The 26,457-nt window shown below is 40.1% G+C and overlaps 1 protein-coding gene across 10 annotated transcripts in view; it reads right to left on the reverse strand.

Annotated features, from left to right (window-relative positions):
- The window catches only part of Stau2 (staufen double-stranded RNA binding protein 2), a 299,895-nt gene that overhangs the window by 126,027 nt on the left and 147,411 nt on the right, over nt 1–26,457 (reverse strand). For all 10 annotated transcript variants that reach the window (XM_028864627.2, XM_028864624.2, XM_028864626.2 and 7 more), the window contains one exon: nt 26,392–26,452. In XM_028864627.2, the coding sequence (XP_028720460.1) occupies nt 26,392–26,452 (61 nt within the window). The remainder of the gene's footprint in view (nt 1–26,391; nt 26,453–26,457) is intronic.

Consider the following 26,457-nt stretch of genomic DNA (forward strand, 5'->3'; position numbering starts at 1 on the left):
AATCAGGATGCCATCTGCAATTGGTACCTGCTGGCAATGGGAAAGCTAGCTGGCTTTCTCCAGTGGAGTCTCTCTGGGTAGATTAACCACACTTCACAGTGGGCCCCATGCCCAGGAGTGGGGCCACCATAAAAGGAACTCAGTGGTGTTTTTGTAGATTTTCTTTTTGTCTTGTTCTGCTGTTTGGGCTTTTTTTTTTTTTTTTTTTTTTTTTTTGGTCTTACTGGTCTTTTGCTCATATATTTTGATTTCTATTTTTGTAGGGGTTTTGTGTGTGTGTTTCTTGGGATTTTTGTTTTTGTTTTTTAGAAGGGGGAGAAAGAAAGAACATAAAGTTGGGTGGGTAAGGAGGTGGGGAGGAGGAATGGGAAGAGGGAAAATTATGACCAAAATACACTGTTGAAAAATTATTTTCAATAAAAAAGTCCCTTTGGGGTGAGAACAAACCTCAAAGATTGACCTCAAATACTGCCACAAATGGTCTCAAATTTAATTTGATCCTATCAAGAAGAATTAAGCGCGCGCGCGCACACACACACACACACACACACACACACACCCCTAGTCCATCAGTAACATGAGCCAAACAGCTGCATTAGACACCAGCAGAGGCAGAAAGTCTAACAAACAGCAGAAAAAGACACAGCTAAAGAGCCTAATAAATCCACTGTCCTCCCAGGTGACCACGCACACACTCAGGAATGCATCCTCTGAGGAACTGCATTACAGGCTCCATGCTGTAGGAGAAACAGGCTTCACAGAAACAGCCCAGCCAAGTCATTAATTAACAAACAGTAACAAAACGCGCCTGAGAAGGGAGTACTCCATCCAGACAGCTCACATCACCTAAGATGTGCAGTTTCAGCATCCCATTTGGACCAGGTAAAGAAACATAAAACTGCATCAAATGCTGCACCAAATGCTGGCCGGAAAGAGCAAACAGCCAAAAAAGCAGACGTTGCTATGCCTCTAAACAGAGCACAGGTCTAATGCAATGTCTAGGTAATTCTTGGCAGGAGTTACTTGTAGATAGAAAAAAATAGAGTTTAACATTCATTTGGAAGAGCAAAGGAAGTAGTATACCTAAAATAATTTGTAAAAGGAATAAAGTGGGAGGGTAGCTGATCCAACCTAAAGGCTCCCTGACCGGAACTGCTATCAGCAGAGCGATACACACACACACACAGGTCAGCGACTGAAATCCCAGATGAAGGCCACGGAGTGAAAGCCAAAGGCAGCCCAGGAACACACAGACGGACACCACAGGTAAAGCGGGGCAGAGTCTCAACCTGAGCCTCTCGCTTTTAGTAAAAATGATCTAGAATGGACCTCAAAGTTAAATGTAAAAGTCATAGACTCTTTAGACCAAATCTAAGAAGCACTACTACAAACACATCCATAAGGAGAAAAATTAATAGAATTTGTTAAGAGTAATTTTCCTGTGCAAAAAAACAAAAAACAAACAAACAAACAAAAAAACCCCTACACAGAAAGAGAATGAAAATATAATAATGTAGATCAGGAGGTAATATATATCCAGCCAAAAAACTAGTATCAGTGGCATAAGGAACCCTGATGATTGGGCAGTAGAAGACAAGGAATCCATTAGAACAAGCAGAGGACACAGTTCACCAGAGGACATACCGCTAGCAAACAGGCACATGGGAAGTCTTCATATCATCAAATGTCAATGTCGCTTAGCCATTAGAAAAGTGCAAGCCACAGAGAAATGCCACTGCAGAGCTACCAAGATGATGTTACTGCAGAGCTACCGAGATGATGTCACTGCAGAGCTACCCAGATGATGTCACTGCAGAGCTACCGAGATGATGTCACTGCAGAGCTACCGAGATGATGTCACTGCAGAGCTACCGAGATGATGCCACTGCAGAGCTACCGAGATGATGTCACTGCAGAGCTACCGAGATGATGCCACTGCAGAGCTACCGAGATGATGCCACTGCAGAGCTACCCAGATGATGCCACTGCAGAGCTACCGAGATGATGCCACTGCAGAGCTACTGAAATGGCTGCATAGTATGGGAACACACTGGCTAAACTGACCCCGAATGCTGGGTAGCATGCAGAAAAATTGGGCCACTCACACATTATCGGTTGAAAAATGGTACTCTAGAAAACAGATGGACAGTTTCTATGAAATCAAACATGACATTACCTCTCAATCTGTGTACTCCTGGGTACCCAGCACACAAATGGAGAGCTTATGTTACACACAAATCTGTAGATGAATTAGCAAAGCAATTTTATTAGTAATAGCTGAAATTGAAAGCAACCTGATATCCTTCAATGGGCAAATGCCCTGACTATCCTATACTACAGAACTGTACTGACACGCACAGAAGTATAAATGGAATCTCTGGAGAATTACTGATTGAAAAAAAAAGTTATATACTGAAATGCTATCCCCTAAAGCTAGTCACAACCCACTCTCCTGATTCTGCTTTTACTCTGAGAGTTTTCCAGTTTTGCCTGGTGGCTTTTGTTTGGTTTTGTTTTTTGTAGTGCTTGGAACTGAATCTGGACCTTACACATTCTAGGCTAGCATGCTATCAGTAAACTATGTTCTTAACCCTCGTTTTTACAACGTTCTTGGAATGGCAACATTGTGGATGTAGGCAGAAAAGACACTATGGTCTGGTCATTGGGGTAATAGAAAGGTCTCTGTAGTGATGGACTGTGCTGTGTGTCTCTGCACTAGTGTCTGGGTTGTGATATCTCCTTGTACAGTTTATAAGAAGTTATCCTAAGTGCACTGGGAGGCATGTACACAGAACCCCTCTGTATTTATTATAACTGCATGCGAATCTATAATTACCTCAAGAGAAAAAGTTGAGTTAAAAAAAATTTGTGACATAGAAGGATGGCAAAACAAGAAGCCCTACCCTTCACCCCCAAACACCAACTTAAAACGATACACAGATACAGCTCCACAAGAGAGTTCCAGGATCCACTGCAACACACTGCAGCACACCAACACAATACCAAGAACAGACACAAGGAAGCAAGCAGAAGAATCAATTCCCCTTTACCCCCATGTTGACACAGTGATACCAGGAGAAAACATTCCAGCTCACAAAACAGTTCCCTTGGGCAAACAGTGGAGTACCTTCCAACATTCTAAATTTTTGAAGAGCTGAGGAAATAACTAGTTTTTGTTTGTTTGTTTATAAATCTCACTCAGAGTGGACCGAGAACTGGTATAATCTGGATCCTAGGTGCAGGAGAGAAGGAGGCAGTTTCCTCTGACACAGTTCAGCATAATAATTCTGTGAGTTCTGGTTCTCTGCAGGGCTGCCTCAGGGACTAGAGCAGTACTTAACTGGGTACTGATGAGGGATGAGTATAGTACTTCAGCTACAGAGGATAGAGAAAGCAATAGAGCCAGACCCAAAAAGAAACAGATGCATGCAAAAAAGAGCAAGAGAGTTACTGTTCCTAAGAAGCCAGCAGGCCTCTTACAAAAATAAATGAATACAAATGTACACACAGGTCAGAGCAGTCACAATCTCACTGGTCAAGGTTTTAGTATCCTGCCAATGACATCCAGGTTGACTGTGGATGGTCTTCTTCTGTGCACATCATAGTCAGTCAGTCCATACCCACTGTGAGGGTGGCTGGGCTTTCAAATACACAGTTAAAACACACATGAAAAAAAGCAAGGGATCATGGCTCAGTAATGGGAATGTCATTTTGTATGCTGTGAATGTGTGTTGCTCTGATTTGGTTGATAAATAAAATGCTGATTGGCCAGTAGCCAGGCAGGAAGTATAGTACAGGTGGGATATGAGAGAGGAGAATTCTGGGAGGAGGAAGGCTGAGTCAGGAGTCACCACCCAGACAGAGCAGAAGATGTGAAGGCAGAACTGAGAAAAGGTACCAGGCCACATGGCTAAACATAAATAAAAATTAATGGGTCAGTTTAAATGTAAGAGTTAGTCAGTGGTAGGCCTGAACTAATGGCTGAGCAGTTTTAATTAATATAAGCTTCTGAGTGATTATTTTATACATGGCTGCAGGGTCTGTGAGGCTGGGCAGGACCAGAGAAAACTTCAGCTACAAATGGCACCCAATGTAGGGCATGAACTCATGACCCTGAGATTAAGAGTCTCATGCTCTACCGACTGAGACTGAAGACTTAACAGTTATAGTTACAATCTTCTATCTTAACTAGAACATTAAGTATTAGATTCAGGTTCTTCAAGATAGGGCACCTTTTGGAATGATCTCTGTATGTGCCTTTTACCTATGCTCTAGACTTCTCTGGATGTTAGTATTTTAGCATGTGTCTCTTGTTTGATATTCTTCGTGTTGGTTGTTGTTCCATCTTGTCTAGGTCATTATCCCTTATTCCTCCTGGACAATATTTGATAATCATTCCTATTGTATATAGTTTTGTATTAGGTTAGAACTTTCTTATTTAAGCAAAAGGGGGAGATGTAGTGGGTAGCTGTTCCAGCTTTGACCTGGAAGTGCTACTCCCATTGAAGCTTCCAGTAACTATCACACCTACGAGGCAGGGCTGAGACAGGAGCCTTTAAGACTTGAGATTCCAGCCTGGTGGTGGTGGTGCACACCTTTAATCCCAGCACTCGGGAGGCAGAGGTAGGCAGAAAGCTACACAGAGAGATCCTGTCTTGAAAAACCAAAACCAAAACAAAAAACAAAAAACAAAAAAAAAACAAAGATCTGAGATCCGGATGTGCCAGCTCTCTTGGTTCCTGGATCCTGGACGCTGGAGGTAGACTGAGCAGAGTTCTCCAGAGAACACTGCTGGACTGCACTTCACCTCTCCCAGACCCTGTAACCTATCCCTTTACCTGTAAGTTACCCCCATAAAATAAACCTCCCTTTTAACTACGTGGAGTTGCCTTAATACTTCTACCAATAGCTCAGATAAGGGAATCTTCAGAAACTGATCCAGATGGAAGCCATGGTTATTGACATGGTGACGGTAATAGAGAAGGGGACGAGGGCATCCTCTCAGCAAATGTTGTTGCAAAAACTGGGCATCTACCATACACATAAGACAATTTAAATGTATTAGAAACTTAATTATAACTCCTGAGACTATAAAACTCACAGAGGAAATACAGTGGAAAAGGCTTGTGACACTGACCTTGGCAGTAGTTTACCGGAGTGAAGCTAAAAGTACAGATAGGAGCAGAATAGACAAGTAACTTCTAAATGTATCATGATCCATTTATTTACTGTGTGTGTCTGTGTGTCTGTCTGTGTCTGTGTGTGTGTGTGTCTGTCTGTGTCTCTGTGTATATACTTATGTGTCTGTGTGTATCTGTCTGTATGTACACGTATGTATGTATGTCTATGTCTGTCTGTGTGTACACCTGTGTGTTGTGTTTTCATGCACATGCCAACTGTGTCATGTGTACAGAGGTGAGAGGACTACTTGTGTAAGTCTTGTAAGTCTGTTTTCTTCTACCAAGCAGGTCCTGGGGATTGAACTCGGGTCCCCAGTCTTGGCAGCAAGCACCTCCACCCTAATCCAGGCATCTCACCAGATTCATAAACTGCTTCTATACAGCAAAGGGGGAAATCAACAGAATGGAAATGAAGCTGCAAAACTAAGAGAAAATATGTGCAAAGCAAGTATCTGATACAAGATCATTCTCCATAATGTATCAAGAACTCCTACAAGGGGGCTGGAGAGATGGCTCAGTGGTTAAGAGCACCAGCTGTTCTTTCAGAGGAACCAGGTTCAGTTCCCAGCACCCACATGGCAGCTCACAACTGTCTGTGATTCCAGTTCCTGGAGATCTGGTGCCCTCTTCTGGCCCCCATGGGTACTGCATTTATAAGGTACACAGACATACACATAAAATAAAGAAAATCGATGAGAGAGAACTCCTAGAAGTCACTATCAAAAAACAAAGAAGAAATAAATAACCCTAATTAAAAACTGAACAACAGACTTGGACAGACATTCCTGCACAGAAGATAAGCAAAAGATGCACGACGAGACGATGTTATCAGTAATCAGTAGTGAAGTATGACTCAAACCACGATGAGGCACAAGTGTAGACAGAAACAAAACAGACAACAACAACAAACACCCAACAGCAACACTCACACCAGAAACAGCGACTGGTGGCAAGTACCGGAGCCACTTCAACAAGTGTGCACAAGTGTGCACTGTCTGTGACAACCAAACATACGGGGCTGCGAGACACGTTATGGCAAATTCTCAACACATAAAAGTCCCACTAACAATTCTACTCCTGAACATTTGCCCCCAGAGACTGATGAAAACCCGGGAGAGGTAGTCATAGTGCTCTGCTTTGCTCACCTGAAGTACTCTAACAGGCAAGAAACAGAGACAACTTAGACGTTCCGTGTGGGGTGAAAGGATAAAGGAACTGTGGAATGTGCACACGGCATCATACCATCCGACCACTCTTCTAAGGAGACACTGCCCCGTGCCATGACATGATGAACCCAGAGAACACCACAGTGAGTAAATAAGTCTGTCACATGGGCATCAATACTGCATAATACTTCAGAAGTTACCAAAATCAGACAAACCCATAGAAACCCAGCAGAGCAGAGCAGTGCTTTCTGGGGGCTGGGGACAGGGAGTGGGGAGGAGCTGGTCAGTGGGAAGGAGTCCCATCACAGAGTGAAAGGTCTAAGAATCTGCTGGACAGGTGTGCTTTCCTTTAACAAGAATGTAGTGCCCATTTAAAAACTTATTAAACTGGTAGATCCTCATGTGTTTTATCACAATAAAAACACGTGACTGAAACATCTAAAGACATCCAGCGCTCGAACAAACAGTGACAAAGTCAAAGCAAGGCAACACCACCCCAGAGGTCTATGGCTAGGCTGAGCCAGCGCAGCACATACTCTTAAACTGTGAGTTTTTTCATCTGTAAATGAACTAGGCTAGAGAAACTTGAATGTATTTCAGATCTAATAGCCTATGAATCATCTTAACACAAACCAGAAAGCTTGGAATAAAAAATAGAATAGCATTCCCCTAAAAGCCTGTTGAGTGTTTCTGAAACGCGACTATTACTGAATTTTTTTAAATCTTAGAAAAATCAAGTAATGCAGATATCTGTCCCACTGATGTAATACTAGTTAAGCAGACACTTCATGTAGTTCTCAGCCAGTTAGTGTTTTTACATGATCCACCCAAATATAAATGAGCTATCTGAAACAATAGTTTGGATATTTTCCATGTTATAAAACATCCTAAGTGGTTTAAAAAGAGATTCTGGTACATGATATATAAAACATTCTTTCACAACATGAATACCTAACTTCAGTGGAATTTCTTAAAAACTTTACTGGTTTTTGCTCCATTATCAGTATGTAGTATATTTAGAAATAAATATGTCATCTGGTAGCAAATGCAGAGACTTTGAGATGCGAAGACATGATTTCAACTTCACTACTATCTCTGGATACATTATAAAGTTACTCAAGCCTCAGTTGTTCCGTTTGTACGATGAAGAGCCTGGCAGTCCCCAAACCTTCCAGTCAGGTCTCCTGGTACTGTCCTTCTCGTATGCAGTCCACGTTGCAAGAATGACTTTCAGAGAGACAGCATTTAGTAAGAAATGATAGCGTTGTCTCTATCTCATTATGTGCAAGGCTAAGCCAGGACTGCCATGAGTTTAAGGCCAGCCTGGGCTATACAGTGGGTTCCAGCAAGACCTCAACTTAAAAAAAAAAATCGCCTTCTAAAGACTGCCATCCTGAGAATCAGAACTCCCTGATACACAGAAATGCATTATTTCTGAGACTGGCGAGACACTAATAACCCATCTGCTGTTACACCAGGTCCAGCAATATCAAGGTGAGACTCACAGGTCTCTATCACGTTTAAATTCGTAAGACTTTGTTTCAAACATGTTTGGAGGAGCCCATTTTTATACATTATAAACTATCTAAAGATTATCAGTGCAGTAAGGGAAGTAAAAGCACCTTGTATTTCTTTCATTTGCACCAACAACAAGGACTGTGAGATATGATTTTTAAGACTAAAGGATTACATTTTACTTTCAAATAACACGTTCCATTTTTAAAGAGTTTTCCCACCATGGGAAGTGTGGTGGTCTTATTCTCAACAGAAGAAAGCAAGGTAAATGCCATGAAAGATACTATTTCAAGCTGTAAGATTCTCAAAAAGTTGTAAGTTTTATAAGCACAGGGAGGCTACAGGAAACAAGAAATCTGATACAGCTGGTAGAGGTATCTATTTGTAGTAATTACATCAATCAAAATTAGAAGTATATACATATAATTTTCATTTTCATTGGAACACTAACTGTACACATTACTGGGGCCCAGTGCAGCATTTCAATGGATATATATATATATATATATATATATATATATATATTACATATTATTGCTGTGGATATTGTTCTATATAAATAAAACACTGATGGCCAGTGACCAGGCAGGAAGTAGGTGGGACAAGGAGAGAGGAGAATTCTGGGAAGCGGAAGGCTGAGGGGAGAGACACTGCAGCCACCGCCATGACCAGCAGCATGTGAAGATGCCGGTAAGCCACCAGCCACGTGGCAAGGTATAGATTTATGGAAATGGATTAATTTAAGCCATAAGAACAGTTAGCAAGAAGCCTGCCACGGCCATTCAGTTTGAAGCAATATAAGTCTCTGTGTTTACTTGGTTGGGTCTGAGTGGCTGTGGGACTGGCAGGTGACAAAGATTTGTCCTGACTGTGGGCAAGGCAGGAAAACTCTAGCTACAAATGGCGCCCAACGTGTTGGCAAGAGTTTCTACCTAAAACCTGAGAAAAGATTCTAAAATGGAGCTAAAAACAGCTTCCTAATTGTCTCTCTTAAATGAGCGGCAGCCTGCCGGTTTGAGCTACTGGCAGGTTCCTAGCGTGCGAGCTCGATCTGCAGTTTGGCAGGAATGAGGCCTCTGCAAGTGGCACATTAAGCTGTGTGGTGGATTTAGCCTTTGCTAGTACAAAACAAAAAAAGAGGTTTCTGGGCTACATGCTGCTTTGATAAGAAGCATAGACCCACTATTTCTGAAAATTGATGGCTCCCAGAGCTGGCGGAAAATGTACCACCGCCATGTTGGGAAGCTGAAGTGGGCAGAGCCAGCAGCCACAGTGCCGTTTCAGGCTTAAAAGGCTGCAACAGGCCTCAATTAAAAGCAATAGGCTCAAGCTAATATAAAAAATAAGCCACATAAAGATGGCTACCACACAGAGAATCTGGATTATGTTCTCTTTGATATTCGTAACTGAAGAGAAACATTTGATTGCAAAAGCTGTTGAGTTATGCCAAAATGTGTATTTTAAAGGTACCTTGACTTCAAAATTTGGATATAAGGATATGTTACTTTGGAAAAGAGGTTTTGCTTTTGTTTCCACAGAAAGCCAGAGGCTGTGGATTTGTTCCAGATTAAGATACATCAGGTTTCACCAGCCAAGACCCCCTGAAAGGTCTCCGATGACACCATGGCCCAGATGATCCAACATCCAGAGCGGTTTCAAGGCAACTGGTTCACACAATACAGCCTCAAGGACTATCCCATAGGCTTAAAATTTTCTTTGCTTCCCCATAAGATACAGCGCCCCCCTCTAGCAGGAAGTAGTAAGAGATGCTACGCCCGAATTCCCAAATATACCAAGCTGGCTTTAGAGGTGGAATTGGCTCACTCCCCCTCTAAACCCAGACATATTGCTTTAAAAAAAAAAATGGTTAAGAGATTCTTGTGTCCCAAATCAGAAGAGCCCTCTGGTGGGGGACAGAGAAAAAACAATATTTTTATTTAAAACAGGTTGATTATAAATGTGATCTCTTTCTAAAAAAAGAAAAGGGGATATGATATAGATATATAAGAGGATATAGAGATGATAAGATAAAAGGGTACATTAATGAACCTACTTTTAAAGAACAACTTGCTTAAAATGTTTTACATTGATATAGATTTTAGTTTATGTTTAAAATGTTTTACATTGGTATAAATTTTAGTTTATTGATACAAACTTGAAGTTAATTTTGTTATACTGTATATATATATATATATATATATATATATATATATATATTTCTATTCTTGTTTGAGGTATTATGTTTAACTCATTTAAAATTGTAATGGATAATTAAAAATAGATTAATAATCAGTCATCTATGACAATCATATTTGTAGCCATGTTAGTTAAGTCTTCTAGGTATACATAGATATATTTCAGATAGATAGGTAATCTTCAAACACTTCATAGACCTAGAGAATATGGCATTTAAATAGCTTAAAATTCTGTTGATGTGAGACACAATTGCTCCTGGCTGCACCAATTGATCCCGAGAGAATGTTGGGCTTCTAAGACATTTCCATTTGGAAGTTTGTCTTTTTGGCACAAAATGGCCTACTGGGCAAAGAACTGCCCTTGCCTTGATGGCTGACAGTACAAATGCAATGCTGTCCTTTCTGGACAAGCGGGACACAAGGAAAGCGACCACTGTACTCTGCCAAGACAGGGTAAGATGGTCTCTCAGAATTCCTGCTTCTGAAAATGGTCTGTCAGATATTCTAGGCCTGTAGCCAATTTGAATGCACCAACAATGCTGAGAAACATTAGGTGACTGTCCAGGCTGCCAGCTGTCTTGGTCTACTCTTGCAAGATTCCCAAAAGTTGCTTGCATCCATCTACCATTTCTCAGGTACCATTATGTTCCTTCTCAGGTCTTTGATGTGGTTGAAAACTAGATAGTTGTAATTTCCTCAGTTATGATAAAAGATAAGTTAGATATAAAACCTTAAACTCACAAATATAAGATAGATAGGACATCTTCTTTAATATTGTAACTATAATTCTTGCTCGGTAATTGTTTTGTTATATATAATTTTACCATGTTAAAGTTAAAACCTTCCTTTTTTAAAAAAAGAAAAAAAGGGGAAGTGCTGTGGATATTGTTCTATATAAATAAAACACTGATGGCCAGTGACCAGGCAGGAAGTAGGTGGGACAAGGAGAGAGGAGAATTCTGGGAAGCGGAAGGCTGAGGGGAGAGACACTGCAGCCACCGCCATGACCAGCAGCATGTGAAGATGCCGGTAAGCCACCAGCCACGTGGCAAGGTATAGATTTATGGAAATGGATTAATTTAAGCTATAAGAACAGTTAGCAAGAAGCCTGCCACGGCCATTCAGTTTGAAGCAATATAAGTCTCTGTGTTTACTTGGTTGGGTCTGAGCGGCTGTGGGACTGGCGGGTGACAAAGATTTGTCCTGACTGTGGGCAAGGCAGGAAAACTCTAGCTACATATTATATAATATATAATATATATATTATAAGATGAGATCAGTGTAGCTGATATGCCATCTCATAGACATCATTTTTGCTGGAAGCATTCACAGTCTCTACCAGCTACTTTGAAACCTGTCAATTGTGCTAAAGAACATTAGGAACTATTCCACTGTCGGTATTAATCACCCATCTCCATCCCTCTAACCTTTCCTGGCGATGGCTACCATTCTATTATTTCTTTCAGATCAACTTTAAAAAAATATTTTCTTGATTTTTAAGTTACACAATTATTTTAAGATGATAATTCTTACAAATTCCAAATTCTGTACTATCAAATATTTTATGCCAGAAAATAACCATTTTAACCCTCCTCCTCCTTTTGAGACAGGGTTTCTCTGCATCCTGGAGTTCACTCTGTAGACGAGGCTAGCCTAAGAGATCTGCCTGCCTCTGACTCCCGAGTGCTGAGATTAAAGGCATACTTCACCTCTACCAGGCTAAGCTAGAAATTTTAAGTTCAAAATCTTCAGTTAGTACTCTCAATTCACTGTTTTGCATATGTTACGTATAAAGATATTTTTCTTAGTAGTGTAGGTATATTTTTTCAATAAAATTCAGTAAGGACAAGGGTTAGTGAACCAGGAAACTGTGGTCCTATTACTAATGAAGTCACCTCTTAGACTTCAAATCTATGTGTGAGTATGCTCTCTTTGTCGTTCTGTGCCTGTCTTACATCACACACTGTCATGTTCCCCAGTTCAACTTTTGTGGCTTCATGTGACAAAACTTTTAGTGCTCAATAATAATTCACTGTGTGTATAAATGTCTCGTTAGCAATCTTATTAGAGGATATATAACCAAAAGAAGACAGTGTGCTGAAGAGACATTTTGCACTTAAAGGTTAATTAGAGCACTGTTCACAATGGCCAAGCTATGGACTCAACCTAGGTGCCCACTGACAGATGAGTAGAAAATAAAATGAGGTTTTCTATACATAAATCATGTTATCAGCAAACAAGATAACAATGTGGCCTGCTCTAAATGCCTTGTATGTTTATTATGTTATTGCTCTGGATAAAACTTCCAAAACTTCATTGAATCAGAGTGGTGAAGACAGGAATCCTTGTCTTTCTCCTACTCTTGTGGAAATGATTTTAGTTTTTCCCTGTTCAGTATGATATAGGCGGTGGGTGACCAAATTGGGCCTTATTATATTGAGATATTCTTTCTGTACCTAATTTTTTAACGTTTTTATCACGATGTTTGTTTTTAATGTATTTTCTGGTTTTAATAAGATGATTGTACAACTTTCAGCCATAGTTAAGATATTTATTACTTGCATATATTGAACCATTTTTCCAACTTTGGATAAATCCTACTTGATCATGGCTTATCTCCTTTTTCCTGTGTTCATGAATTCAATCAACTAATATGTTGATAATTTCTGCATATATGTTCATCAAGGATCCTGATCTATTGTTTTCATTTGTTGTATTTGTTATTAAGATAATGCTAGCCTCACAGAACCAATTTGGAAGGCTATCTCCCCCGGTTCAATATTTTGGGACAATCTGAGAAGAATTTAGTGCTAGTTTTCCTTTAAACATTTGATAACATTCAGCAGTGAATTCATTTGGTTTGGGGGCTTTTCCTGAGAAACTGTTGTTCTTTTCTTTTCTTTTTTCTTTTTTTTCTTTTTTTTTTTTTTTTTTTTCCCGAGACAGGGTTTCTCTGTGTAGCTTTGGCGCCTTTCCTGGAACTTGCTTGGTAGCCCAGGCTGGCCTTGAACTCACAGAGATCTGTCTGCCTCTGCCTCCCGAGTGCTAAGATTAAAAAAGGTGTGCGCCACCACCGCCTGGCTTGTTCTTTTCTTTTTGGTGTTGGTAGTGCTGGGGCTTGAAGATAGGACAGTGTTTTGCAAATGCTAGGCAAGCATTCTACCTCTCAGACTTCTGGAAAAAGCTGTTATTGCTGATGTACATTTTTCTTCTTATTATTGGTCTGTTCAGATAGTGCAACTCATGAGGTTCGACTTTGGTAGGTTTGTATCTAGAAGTTGCCCATCTCCCGGGCTTTCCACTTTCTTGGTGCACAGCTGCTCATGACAGCCTCTTCTAATGATCTTCAGTCTCTCTGTGGTGTCAGAAGTAGGACTGTTTTATCGTCTCATTCACTTTCTCTTTTCTTGCTGAATCTAACTAAAAGCCTATCAATTTTATCTTTAAAGAAATTTAGTTTCAAAGATACCCAAGCACTATGATAAACAAGTATGTGCTGGAGAGATGGGAAAGATAGAGAAACAGAGCAGTGTACGTGCTGCGGAAAGAGGCAGACCTGGGGACACGATGGGCTGATGGATCAGCAGTCACTGCCCAGGAGGGTCAGTGGGATGGTGTACAACAGCCTAGAGCTTATGCAGACACAGACTTGGCCCTAGACCTGCTGCCCAGCCGTGAGATCCCCCTGACCCTGGGCAATGACCGAAGCTTGAGTTGAAGAAAGGTTCACTTTCTGGACTGGATCTCCTCGAAGGACCATGATGGTCCAGGAAGCTGCCAGAGGCCATGGTGGTGTCTGTGGTCCATGCTGCTGCCCCAGGACCCAGTGAAGCTTGAGATTCGTGTGGAGTATGCAGTCTGTGCCACAGGCTGATGACGACTTGGTGATAGCCTCAGGCTTTGCTGCCTTGGGGGCCATCCAGATGTGAGCAGCAGGCGTAACCGCCTGAGGCTATGTCATGGCTGGTGGCCAATGCAGCTGCTGAGGGCCAGGAGTTGGTCAGTTGTCCTGATACCACCAAGGGCCATATTGATGTCTGCAGCTGGTGTTACCACCAAACCCTGTGGGAGAGCTGGCCCCGCCCCTCCCCTGGCCACTGCTGGCTCTCCTCAGTTGATGGTTTCTGACATGGAAGTAGGCAGAGAAAGACTCAGCCTCCCTGGGTGGAGGGGCTGGGGGTGGGGGTGGGGTGGGGTGTTGGACTAGGATTTGACCACGCTCCAGTGAGTATATGGACAATACAAAATGAACTTGCTTTTTCCTTTTTCTTTTTTTTGGAGTGGGGTAGGAAGGGGGTTGTATATGGGAAGGCTGAGAGGTAAGTGCAATCAGGCTGCATGACCAAATAATCAATTAAAAAACAAATTAAAAATTTAATTTCATTGGCCATTTGCATTTTAAGTATTTGAGTTCTTTCTGCTATGATCTTTGGGTTTTTTTGCTGTTTTGTTTTTTAATGTAAGCAGTTATCACTAATGTACCTCCTTAGTACTGTTTTTGGTATGTTATGTTTTCACTGTCATTTGTTTCAACAGATACTTAAACTTTTCTTTTTGATGCTTCTGTTGACATTGGCTGTTCTAATTTTCATGCAATCACACAATTACTAACATTTATCTCGTTTATTTCTAGCTTTACTTCACTGGGTTCACAGCAGATACATGTTAGCTGGTGGTGGCTTGAATTTGCTTTATTTTGTTTTTCCATTTATTGAGACTTCTTTTGCAGCCTGACATATGGTTGATTCTAGAGAAAGTTCCATGGGCATGAGAAGAACATGTTTGCAGCTGTTGGGTGAAATATTATACAAATGTAGGTTATATCCATCTAGTCTATAGTATAGATTTTAACTTAAAATGTTTTAAGTATTTCTCAGCTGACTTTATCTAGATAATCTGTCCATTAATAAAAGTGGGGTCAGGTCACCAACTACTACTGTATTAGAGTACAGCTTCCCTTTTATATGTAATAATGTCTGCTTTAAAATTGGTTAGGCCATCACTGGGAGTAAATACATTCACAACTGTTATTTTCTCTTGTTGACTGCATCTTTTATCATGGTGCTCTTGTGTCTTTTCAAAAGTTGTAATTTGCAATCTGCCTTATTTGATATTAGCAGAGCTCCTCCCCCTTGGGTTTGATGTCCGCATGCTGGTCTATCTTTGCCATTCTTCTCCTGCCAGGCTGTGTCTCTACTGGTGAAGTGAATTCTTTACAGGCAACATATTTTTAGGTCTAGCTTTTGTTCTGCTTATGTTATCCCTTCAGCCAGTTTATACCTCTTAAGGGGAGGGAGGAATTAATCTATGTATATTAAATCTATAGATGGTAAGGACAGATACACTCCTATTATTCTCTTCACTTTTCTGATTGCTATGCACATCCTCTGTCCCTTGGGCTCATCTTTGAGGTATGGTGGTTCTCTGAACTGGTGGTCCGATTCTTTGACCACATCTCCTTTCTGCACATGCTCCACCACAAGGTCTTCCACCTCCACAGGTGGCTACCACTCTTTGTTTCCAGTGCTGACTCCATAAGCACTCTGTACAGGGCTCATCTAGGAGCCATGAGCTCCTCAGACTTTGTCTTAGGAAGCCTTTATTCTGTCTTCATTCCTCCATTGCTGGGTATGATGTTCTTTGTTGGCATTTTTCTCTTTCAGGATTTTTTATTCTCCTGTTTCTTCCTGGCCTGCAAGTTGTCTGCTTGCCACCTGCTGACAGGGGAATGGGGTGTCCCTTACACATGGCTTGATGCTTTTCTCTTTGTTACCTTTACAAGTCTCATCTTGTTCTTTCCATGTATCTTGGCTCTTTGGCTGGTTGGTTTGTGACTTTTCTGTCTGAATTTGTGGGGATCCTTTGGGCTTCTGAAACATGGATGCCCACATCTTCACAAAAATGTAGACATTTTCAGCAATTGTTTTGTGGGGTGGGTTATTAGACGTCTTTTCCTACTTTTCTTCAGGGGCATATGACAAATGTTTGCTAACTTAGTGTGCCTTATATTCCTGAAGATTGTCTAGATCTCTTCCTCTCTCTTTATATTCTTTGTCTGACTTCTGTTTGTGATCTGCTTGCTGAATTTCTCATCATCAATGAGATAACTGAAAACGAACTGCCTTAATACTTTCACCAATTTTTCACCAGTTTGTTTGTCAAGTCACATTAAGTTTCCTTAAAATTGTTCGTGTTAATTCTTTGCCAGACAATTCACTAATGACTTTTTTTTTTGAGATTTACTGCTTCTGTATTCTTTTGCAGGCTCTCACACTATCTGATTTGTCTCGCACATCTCACATCCCCACACTGCTCTAGGTACATGTGGTAGGCACTTACTTCAACTAACTTTATAGAATGCTTTTCACAGTAGCAAACTTCCTGTTGGCAATGTACCTAAGGTGCTGAATGGATATGCTTCAGTGGCTTTGGTTCCAACTAGATGTAATGTCCATGCTGTTTCTCTAACTATAATCAACACTAGTGATCTCAGTGGGCATCCTGAAGGCCTAAGCCATGGGGGCTGCAGCGACAAACTACCAGCTGGGTATAACTGCCTTAGTTGGGGCAGACTTGATGGTCATTCTGGGTACAGTGTAGACAGGCTATAAGACCACCATCAGTTTCCCAGGGCTGTGTGAGGGCAGGGCCATCCAGTGGGGCTAGATGGGTGTGATGGTAGCAGCTGGGATTCACATCGGTATCTGACATGTAAGAGATGCAGAGGTAACTGTGTGGGTATCTGGGGACCTACATACTCAAGAAGATCTGACCAGATGCTTTCTGGATCTAGGGCAGACAGATGAGGTCAAGCATCTACTTTCTTAGGGCCTTAGTGGGTCCAGTGTTTTAGAATGGTCTTTTCAACTGCTTCTGAGGGTCATAGTTGGATGGGCAGGGCCACCCAGTTGCTTCTTGGAGTCTGTGGTATGGAAAGCCCAATCAGTTGCTATCCAGTGTTGTTGGTCATAAGGGAAAGAACAGACTCTCTGGACCAAGTTACTGAAGGCAGGCTACCTTGCAGTGTCCTAAAGCTGGAAAGGAGAGTTCTATCCAACTGCTTCCTGGGATAGCAAATAAGTGGATAGAATCACCTGGCTGCTTCCTAAGAGCCTCAGTGAGCCCAGATGTTCAGGGATGGTTTCCCAGTTGCTTCCTGGAGCTAAGGGTACATGAGCACACAAAAGTACACTACTTATTAAGATAATAACTCCAGTTATAGAAATTTACCTCCAAACACACGAGCACACATGTAATTTGTATAAGAAGTCATCATGCTAAAAAACTTTGGATTCACCAAGATAGGAGAGATAATGAAGTATTTTCTCTGAATTTGCCAAATGCAAATGGACTGGACATTGTCAATGTAATGCTTACCTGATAATTGTTCTTATTGTATATAATTTTACTATGTTAAAAACCTTCCATTTTAATTAGACAAAAGGGGAAAATGCTGAGGAACTATCTTTGCACACTATAAATAAGTACTATTCTCATTGGTTAATAAAGAGCTAACTGGCTTATAGCCGGGCAGGAAGAGATTGGGCAGAAGAGTCAGACTAGGAGGATGCTGGGAAGAAGAAGGGTGGAGTCTGAGGAGTGTTGAGAAAGAGGCAGATAAAGCAGATGAACATGCCGTGCTGAAAGAAGGTACTGCCACGTGGCAGAGGGTAGATAGGTAATATGGGTTAATTTAAGTCGTAAGAGGTGGTTAGTAACAAGCATAAGCTATTGGCCAAGCCATTATAATTACTAAGAAGTCTCTGGGTGGTTATTTGGGGAGCAGATGGTGAGACAGAAAAACTCTGCCTACAAATGATGCCCAACATGGGGCACCTACATCCACATAAGACCTGAGAAAGCTTTTTTAAAAGTCCTAAACACACAAAACCAGACACAGACATGCATCTTCCAGCAGCTGCCTGTAGGGTGGCGCCAGTCGCCAGCTGCCACATGCGCCAGCTAGTGTCATTCACTAAGCTGAGCAGTGCCAACGGCTGACATAGCAGTTTAAGATCCATCTCATACAATCAGAAAACAATACAGATGCTCAGTAAAGACAGATCCAGACAGAGAAAAACTTATAAATGGGTTACAGTGTGTTTAAAAAATACATAGGCTTGGGAGAGATAAGAGAAAGTATGTATACAATCATAGAATAAAAAAATAGTTTAAAAATAATAAAGTCCTTAAAAAAGGAATAAAGTAATAAAAATATAATAAGCCATGTAAAAATGAGAAATACAGAGAGTCTGGATTCTGTATGTTATTGGGTTGTCTCTGATTGCTAATAAAGGAACAACAGTTGCTAAGACATATTGGATTATGAAAACTGCGGGATTAAACCAACCTATATATTCTCGACTTCAAAATGGAATTCAAAAGATATGTTACTTTGGGGAAGAGGTTATGCTTTTATTTCCACAGGAAATGAAAAGCTGTGGATTAATTCCAGGTTGGTATGAAACTGGATTGGAGAACACCACCTGAAAATCCTGGCTACAGACATAAAGAAATATACCTAGAAAACTACAAAACATGTATCATATATTTTACCAGCTCAAAAAACAAAAAATCATCTTTGACTGATTTGTGTGCAATGTACAATCTATACTTTTATCAATGCAAACATGTATGTTACCTTTAAAAGTTTATTTATTTTCAGAGCAAGGAGACCAGACACCAATAAATACAGATGGTCCAGGTGATCCAACATTCAAAACAGCTTCAAGCCTGCTGGCTGAGATGGTCCAGCCTCACAGACTACTCCAGACAAGACTTAACAATTATCCTGATGGTCTCAAGGTTCCTCCAAAGATGGCAGTGCCCCTAGACAACAGGAAGCAGTATAGGGAAAACAACACCCATGTTCTCAAAAGGTGGGTTATGGATGTTTGTTGACATTTAAGGGGGATTGATTGTAAGTTGTTATTGGTCAGAAAAAAAAACTAAACAAAAGAATTAAATGCAAAGATCTCTTTCTAAAAAAAAAAGAGGGATATGATATAGGAAGGATAGGAAAAAAGGGTAGATTATTGAATCTACTTTAATCCAAAAAACAACTATTTACCTCAAAATATTTTACATTGGTATGGATTTTGGTATACTGATACAAATTTAAAGTCAATTCTGTTGTACTGTATATATGTTTCTACTCTTGTTTAAGGTATTGTGTTTATGCAACTCATTTAAAATGTAATGTATAATTAAGAAATACAGATTCATAGTCATCTATAATAGTCAAACTTATAGTTATGTTAGGTATGTTTTCAAGGTCATACACAGATATATTTAGATAGACAGATGGTCTTCAAACACTTCAAAGACCTACAGAATATGGCATTTAATGTTTAATAACTTAAGGCTTTTCATGACACCAAGATACATCTGCTGCTGCCAGTACCAATTTGCTTCAAAAGAGGATGATGGGCATCAAAGAAACTCCATATGGAGTTTGTTTTCATTATGGCAAAAGCTAGCCATTCAGGAAAAAAAAAAAAAAACTGCCCTTGCCTCAATTGCTGACAGTTACTGTCCAAACTGGACCAGCAGGATGAAAACAAAAAAACAAAAAACAAAAAACAACTGCCAAACTTTGCCAAGACAAGGTAGAACAGTCCTTCAAAATTCCCTGATTTTCAAAAATGTCTGTCAGATTACTAGGCCAAAGTTGGATGTCCCAATGTTACAGAAGAACCTAGAGTGACTGTCCAGGCAGTCAGCTGTTTCTGTCATCTCTTAATTTTGGAAGTTGCTTGCTCTACAATTCCTGTCTACTCAGTCTTTGATGGGGTTGAAGACTAGACAGTTATAGTTAGAGTTCTCCCTAAACATGGTAGAAAGCAAATTAGGTATGAAACTCTGGACTTTTTAGGAGAGAACAGCTGTTAGAATATTTTCTTTATTTTGCCAAACACAAATGGACTGGATATTGTAACTGTAATTCTTACTTGATAATTGTTTTTGTTGTATATAACTTTACTACATTAAAGTTAAAACCTTCCTTTTTAATTAGGCAAAAGGGTGAAATGCTGTGGAATAATATTTCTGTAAACTTTGAAGACTCATTGTTAATAAAAAGCTGATTGGCCAATGGCTAGGGAGGATTCTGGGGGCAGAGAGAATGCTGGGAAGGAGAAAGGAGGAGTCGTGAGGAGACGCCACAAGAGGCATATCGAGAAGGATGGGAAGTACTCAGATGAGGTAAATGAGCCTTGGGACAGCACACAAATTAATAGAAATGGGTAAATTTAAGTTATAAGAGCTAGCTAAAAACAAGCCTAAGTTATCAGCTGACCATTTATAATTAATATTAAGTCTCTCTGTGGTTATTTTGGAGCAGCTGGCAGGACAGAGCTGATCTGCAGTCCCGACAATAAAGTCTGCCTACATGTTATTTATGACAAAAATACTGTAAACAATCTAAATATCCACCAATATATATATGAAAGAATCTGCAGGATATAACACATTATTTGAAAAAAGAAAATCCTTTTAAAAAATAAATCTGAGAAACTGGAAGACTGAATATTTACACCTGCTTGCATATGTGTGAGAAAATTCTAAAACAATATATAAGAACCTGCAATGAGTTACTTGGAAATTAGGACAAAAACTGTGTAACTGAGGTCAAAAGCAAGGGCAAATCCACCGCACCCCCACTGCATGGTTTTTGAATTTAAAATCTTATTAGTTTTGCCATCTGACACAAACTTAGACATCTCTGAGAAGAGGGAATCTCCAAGGAAGAACTGCCTCCATTAGATTCACCTAGGGGCATGTCTGAGGGGCATTTCTTATTAGTGATTGATGTGGGTGGTCCCATCCTAGACACGTGGTCCTGGGAATTAGAAGAGAGGGAGCTGAATGTGATCCTGAGCTTATCCCTGGTTCCTGCCCCTGCTGACCCTTGAGTTCCTGTTCTGACACCCTCAGATGATGGACTGTGATCAGGATGTGTAAATTCTTTAAGTCAGGTTTTGTCAGAATGTTTTATCACAGCAACAGAAACCTAACTGGGCCTGAAGTTGGTACCAGAATGAAGGCTATTGCTCTGATAGACTTGATGGTGTTGTTTGGGGGAAGAATGTGAATGGGTTTGGAACTTTGGGCTGGAAAAGCCATTGAGTGCTCAAAACTTAATGGGCTGTTTGGTGGGAGCTTAGAAGATAAGAGTGTTAAGAGAAATGCCATGATGGAGGTCTCATTTGTAAAGTTTCAGAGGGAAGAAAAGACTCATCAATCAGGGCCTTTCGCGTGATATACCTGATTTAAGAATCTTAGGAATCCGCAGTTTCTGGCTGGCTGGCTGAAAAATCAGCTGTGACTAACAAGAGACCAGCATTATGGAGGCAAAATCTTCTGTGAATTATTTCCTTAGGGTCAACACACACAAGCTGTGGTCCAGTGGAGGACTAAGACTGCATCTCAAACTGGAAGCAGAACCTGGTCGTGTGTAAGAGTCTCCCAGATGGTACTGGTTTTGAAAGCATGAAAGGGCAATGGAGAGCAGCTGAGGCTTGGCGCTGTGTAAGGGCAGGGGAAAACATGGGTGAAAGGGCAGCCTCAGTTGCTATGGAGACCCCAGTAAGCTGGAGATGGCAGACTTTGGAATGAACACCAAGACTAGCAGCAGAATAGAGCCACTTTGAGCCTCTGAGACAAGCTGGGTGTGCCAGCATTGGAGAAGTAGAGCTACCCAAGCCCTCTGGAGCCCAGAAGGTCAGGAATGAGCACCAGACTTTGAATTCTAGGCTTTTTACACCGATACATTTTGTTTTTTCTTTGATCTAATTAAAACAGTGCCCTGGGCAGGTGGTTCTAGACTGCATAAGGAAACAGAAGACATAGGAGAGCAAGCCAGTAAACTGTGCTCTTCCATAGCTTCTACTTCTGCTCCTGCCTCAAGCTCCTGTCTTGGCTTCCTTCAATGATGGACTATCGTCTGTAATTAAATAAACCCTTTCCTCTCCAGGTTGGTTTGTGTCAGCGTTTTCCCACAGCAAGGAGAATCAAGCTGTGACATGGGGATAGGGGAGGAATCTGAAGGACGGGGATAAGGGGAGGTTTGATCAAAATACATTAATATACCATGTATGAAATCCTTGAACAACAAACTTTAAAAAATAGTACTGGAAGCCCTAGTCAGACCAATCAGTAAAGAAAAAGTAATGAAACTAATCAGAAGAGGCAAAGTGGAGTGTTTCCAAATAGTAAAACTTTCCATTACCAAAAAAGACAAAAAGGATAAAGACTATGAAAAAGGGAGAAGCACAGGGTCCTCCGCAGTGCACAGCAGTGAGGAGCTGGCTGGCTGTCCACCACCGAGTCACTGGGATGGTGTGGCCGTCTGGCTCCAGGATGTACAGGATTTAATCCGAAGTGTAGATGACACAAGCGACTGGTAACCCCATTAAGACAGCGAAAGGCAGGTCAGAACTGGATCCTGTCCCAAAGCCCATTCTGGTCACCTCTGACAAACTAAAGACCCACACGCCTCTCAGAGATGAAGAAAACTGTTTTAAAGGTTAACAGAAAATGTGAAAAAATGACTCAAAATAATCTTTTAGTGGGTGGATATGGCATATTCCAGAGAACACCTTTGAGCTTAGTCCAATTTTGAATTAAGCCAGAGTTCACCTTTAAGAAACAATGAACCTGTTTTTAAGTAAAACCCTGTATTAATAAGAAACATGGAATGTGAGCACAAAAAGATATTATCAACTGAACTATATCTAAATATTTTACAAAGTTTTCCATGGGCCATCAGTAGATCTTTAAAATGCATGAGCTTTTAAAGGCTTTGTTAGCCATTCATCTGTAAAAACCCAGCTTTTTATGTGTGTGCCAAGCATAAAATTGCCCTATGCTAAATTTAACACAAATTTCACATTACAGAGTGATGTGTTCTTGTACTTCAATGTAATTATGACAGCGATTCAAAGGTTAAAAACACACTTAGAACAGTCTACCTTCTGATAAAGTTTAGTAAATGAAGAAAGCCTGAGGAACATACAAAAATTAGGTCCACATTTTCAAGCTGCAGGCAATCAAGCCAAGAAAATAAACGGAGGAACCAGGCTATGTAATCACAATCCCTTGTAAAATCATTTAAACTATTTCTTAGTTGTAATTGTTAGCAGTTTCTTATGACTGTAATCTTTTAAAAAAAATCTCCCACTGCAAAAATTAAATGCACATGTACATTAACATTTTTTGTCTACTTATAGTTAGGTGCCAGTGTGCCAGATTAAAATTTCCTTTTTCCAATTCTGCACTCTCTATTAATTCTAGTACATTTGGTTCCCAGTTAATTTTGTATTATTTTTCCAAATAATGGTTGGCTAGAAATTGAAGCAACCAAGAGTTTGAGAAGGAAAACAGTGAAGAGAGCCATTTAGTATTTTTGCAAAGCAACACTACTTTTTTTAGATGCTATTCAGTGCTGCTAATCACTTAACTGTGACATAATTAAGATTCCCAACTTTACACAGTGGCATGCATAAATAACATGTAGCAAACAGTCAGTAGTAAGATGTAAGCAGAGTTGCTTAAGGCTAGGTGGTGTGTCAGCACTGGCCACCTCTGTCTTCTCATGGCCTTCTGGCCTTCATGCTCACACCTTTTCCTGAAGAATGCTAACATGAGTATAGGTCACTTATAGCAAGAACTTAAGTAGACAAGAAGTCAGTAAAAACATTACCATAATAACTGAACTTAAACTAATTTTTAGGAATTGATTTGTTGGCCTGGTGATTAATCCTGAGCAGAGACTTTTTGCTAACATGTTTAAGTAGCTTTCATTGGCTCTAGGCCGATCAGAGGCAAAAAGCAATCCTGTGCAGAACTGGGCCACATTTAGTCACTACAGTAACCTAGTCTGACCATCAGTGTTCAAGTCTTTAGATCGGCCTCCTCACCGGTGTCTCACAGTTGGGAAGGGGTGAATAAACACTCATTCCAAATCTCAATTTGAACCATAATAACCAAAGAAGGTCCTAAAGATTCAATACTTCAGCTTTAGGAAGGCTTCAAATACTTCTATCATTTCTAGTTTTATGCCTAAAACAAAAATGATTTGCACGCCTATACGTTTCTGACCACTTAAACTCATTGGTCTCTTTGTGGTAGCTCTACTTATACTTTGCAAAGGAGGTACAGCAAACCTCAGCAAATTAGAATAAATAAAGCCAGGGGCTGAAGAGATGGCTCAGCAGTTAAAAGCACATGCTGTTCTTGCAGATGACTCAAGTTGGGGACCCAGTAACCACATCAGTTAGTTAAGAACCACCTGCAACTCCATTTCCAGGAGATCCAATGTCCTATTCTAGCTTTCACAGGCACCCACACATGCATGGCATTTACTCACAGAGATGCACACATACACATAAATTTAAAAAAATGATCTTTAAAAAAATAAGTAAAATACAATAAAAAAAATCGTGTAATTCTAAGGGCCAAAATATCAACTTAATGAATGCAGATTGCAGGTCACCTACAGTGTGCTCTCATATTTAAGGGGTCAGATTAATAAATGTATGTCTTCTATATTCAAATATATTATGTTCATATTCTTTAAAAACTAAGCAGTGCCAAATGTAACTTTCAAAAATAAACTATATATTCTTTGGCCAGAATGTGCAAGCAAAAAATATCTGATAAAAAGTATAAGAATGGAGTTTCTGGCCAATGTAAACAGCATTATATCCTCTCGGTAAAAGAAAGGGAAAGGTATGAAAACCAACATTCATTACAAGGTTACTAATAGGTGCTGTGTGCTAAGTGCTTTACATTAAACTATAATCAATTTAATGGTCCATATCCCAAGTAATTGCAAGCAAATAAATCCAAACACCAAAGGAATAAAGCAGAAACACTAAGCATCCTGAACTGATCACACTTCTCCCAGGGCTACATGCTCAGTCCACATGTATCATTCCCATGTATATATATAGTCCAAGGTCTACCTGTCCGTTAATTTAAATTGTTCCCAGGAAAGTAACCCAGGAATATTATTATCTCACTAAAATATTACTTAAAGGAGGTTATTTTTGATAGTCCAAGAATTCAATTCTATGACCATGGTTTCTTAAGAATCATTTCTAATTTCCTCTCATCAAAGATGAACTGCCAATATCAAAGACTACAGACCCTTCGTTATGACAATGTGCAGATTTAAGCTTTATTAATGTCCATATGAAAGAGGGTTAAAAAGGAGATAAGACTGAGCAGTGCTCCGATTCACTGATTTACAGTGAAAAAACAGATGCCTTTCAGAGGTGTGTTTGGAGGGATGTTGGTCATCTAGCCTAGGGCATGGTGCATGCTAGGCAGGCGCTCTTCCGCTGAGCAGTGTTTTCAGTGTGAGCTATTGGAGAAAAATGTCTAGGGGCTGGAGAAAGACTCCGTGGTTAAGAACACTGGCTGCTCTTCCTGGGGATGCTAATTTGATGCTCAGCCCTCATGTGGCAGCTCACAACTGCTGCAAACACCAGTTCCAAGGGATCTGATATTGTCATCTTACCTCTGTGAACACCACACATGCACAAAGTACACAGAAATACATGCAGGTGAAAACTCATACACATGAAATGAAAATAAATAACTCTTTAAAAAATGTTTAGGGAAAAATAACTGTCCGCACAATAAAAAAGTATCTGAGTCATATACATTTGAAAATAGTTAAGTTGATTTTTAAGTATCTGACTATCAGGGGGAAAAAAGTTGTGAAATTTCATACTTACAATACTAACTTAATAACCTTAATAAAACATTAAAAATTCTGAGAGTTCAACAAAATATAAAATATGTGTTGCAATGCTAATTGCAAACACAATTTTTATTTATACTATAAGCAGTATAAATAAGGTATATAAATACATATGTAATATATACATATATATACCACGTGTAAAAAGTATAAACAAAGTCTGAGGCTAAAGCTCAGTGACAGAATGCTTGCCTACCATGCACTAAGCTCTGGGTTCAAAAAAAGAAAGAAAAATTCATATTATAAATATATAAGAACTGCTTTATACCTACGAAATTGGAACTGTTAAAAACTGAGAGATAACTGATTTTTTAGATTTATTTTGTATTATTTGTAAGAATATTATTTAAATAAGAATGACAACTTTTAAAATGTTATCACCATGTAGATTAATGGCTCTAAGTGTTCGTCTTTAGTTTTCCAGTCATTCACCAGTGTCAGGACAGCAAACATTTGTGACTCTCTACTCCTCCCACAGTGTCTAGCGCTGCACCTATGGCCTACACAGAACCTGTCGGGATCAGTGATGAGCACCAATTACACAGAACATAGAAATGAGAACTTACTGTTATTTGTTGGCTCCGAAAACCCGGCCTTCGGACCACTCCATCCTTTGTTTTCCCCTGTCTGAA

Source organism: Peromyscus leucopus, chromosome 5 (assembly GCF_004664715.2).
Source record: "Peromyscus leucopus breed LL Stock chromosome 5, UCI_PerLeu_2.1, whole genome shotgun sequence".
Taxonomy (NCBI): Eukaryota; Metazoa; Chordata; class Mammalia; order Rodentia; family Cricetidae; genus Peromyscus; species Peromyscus leucopus.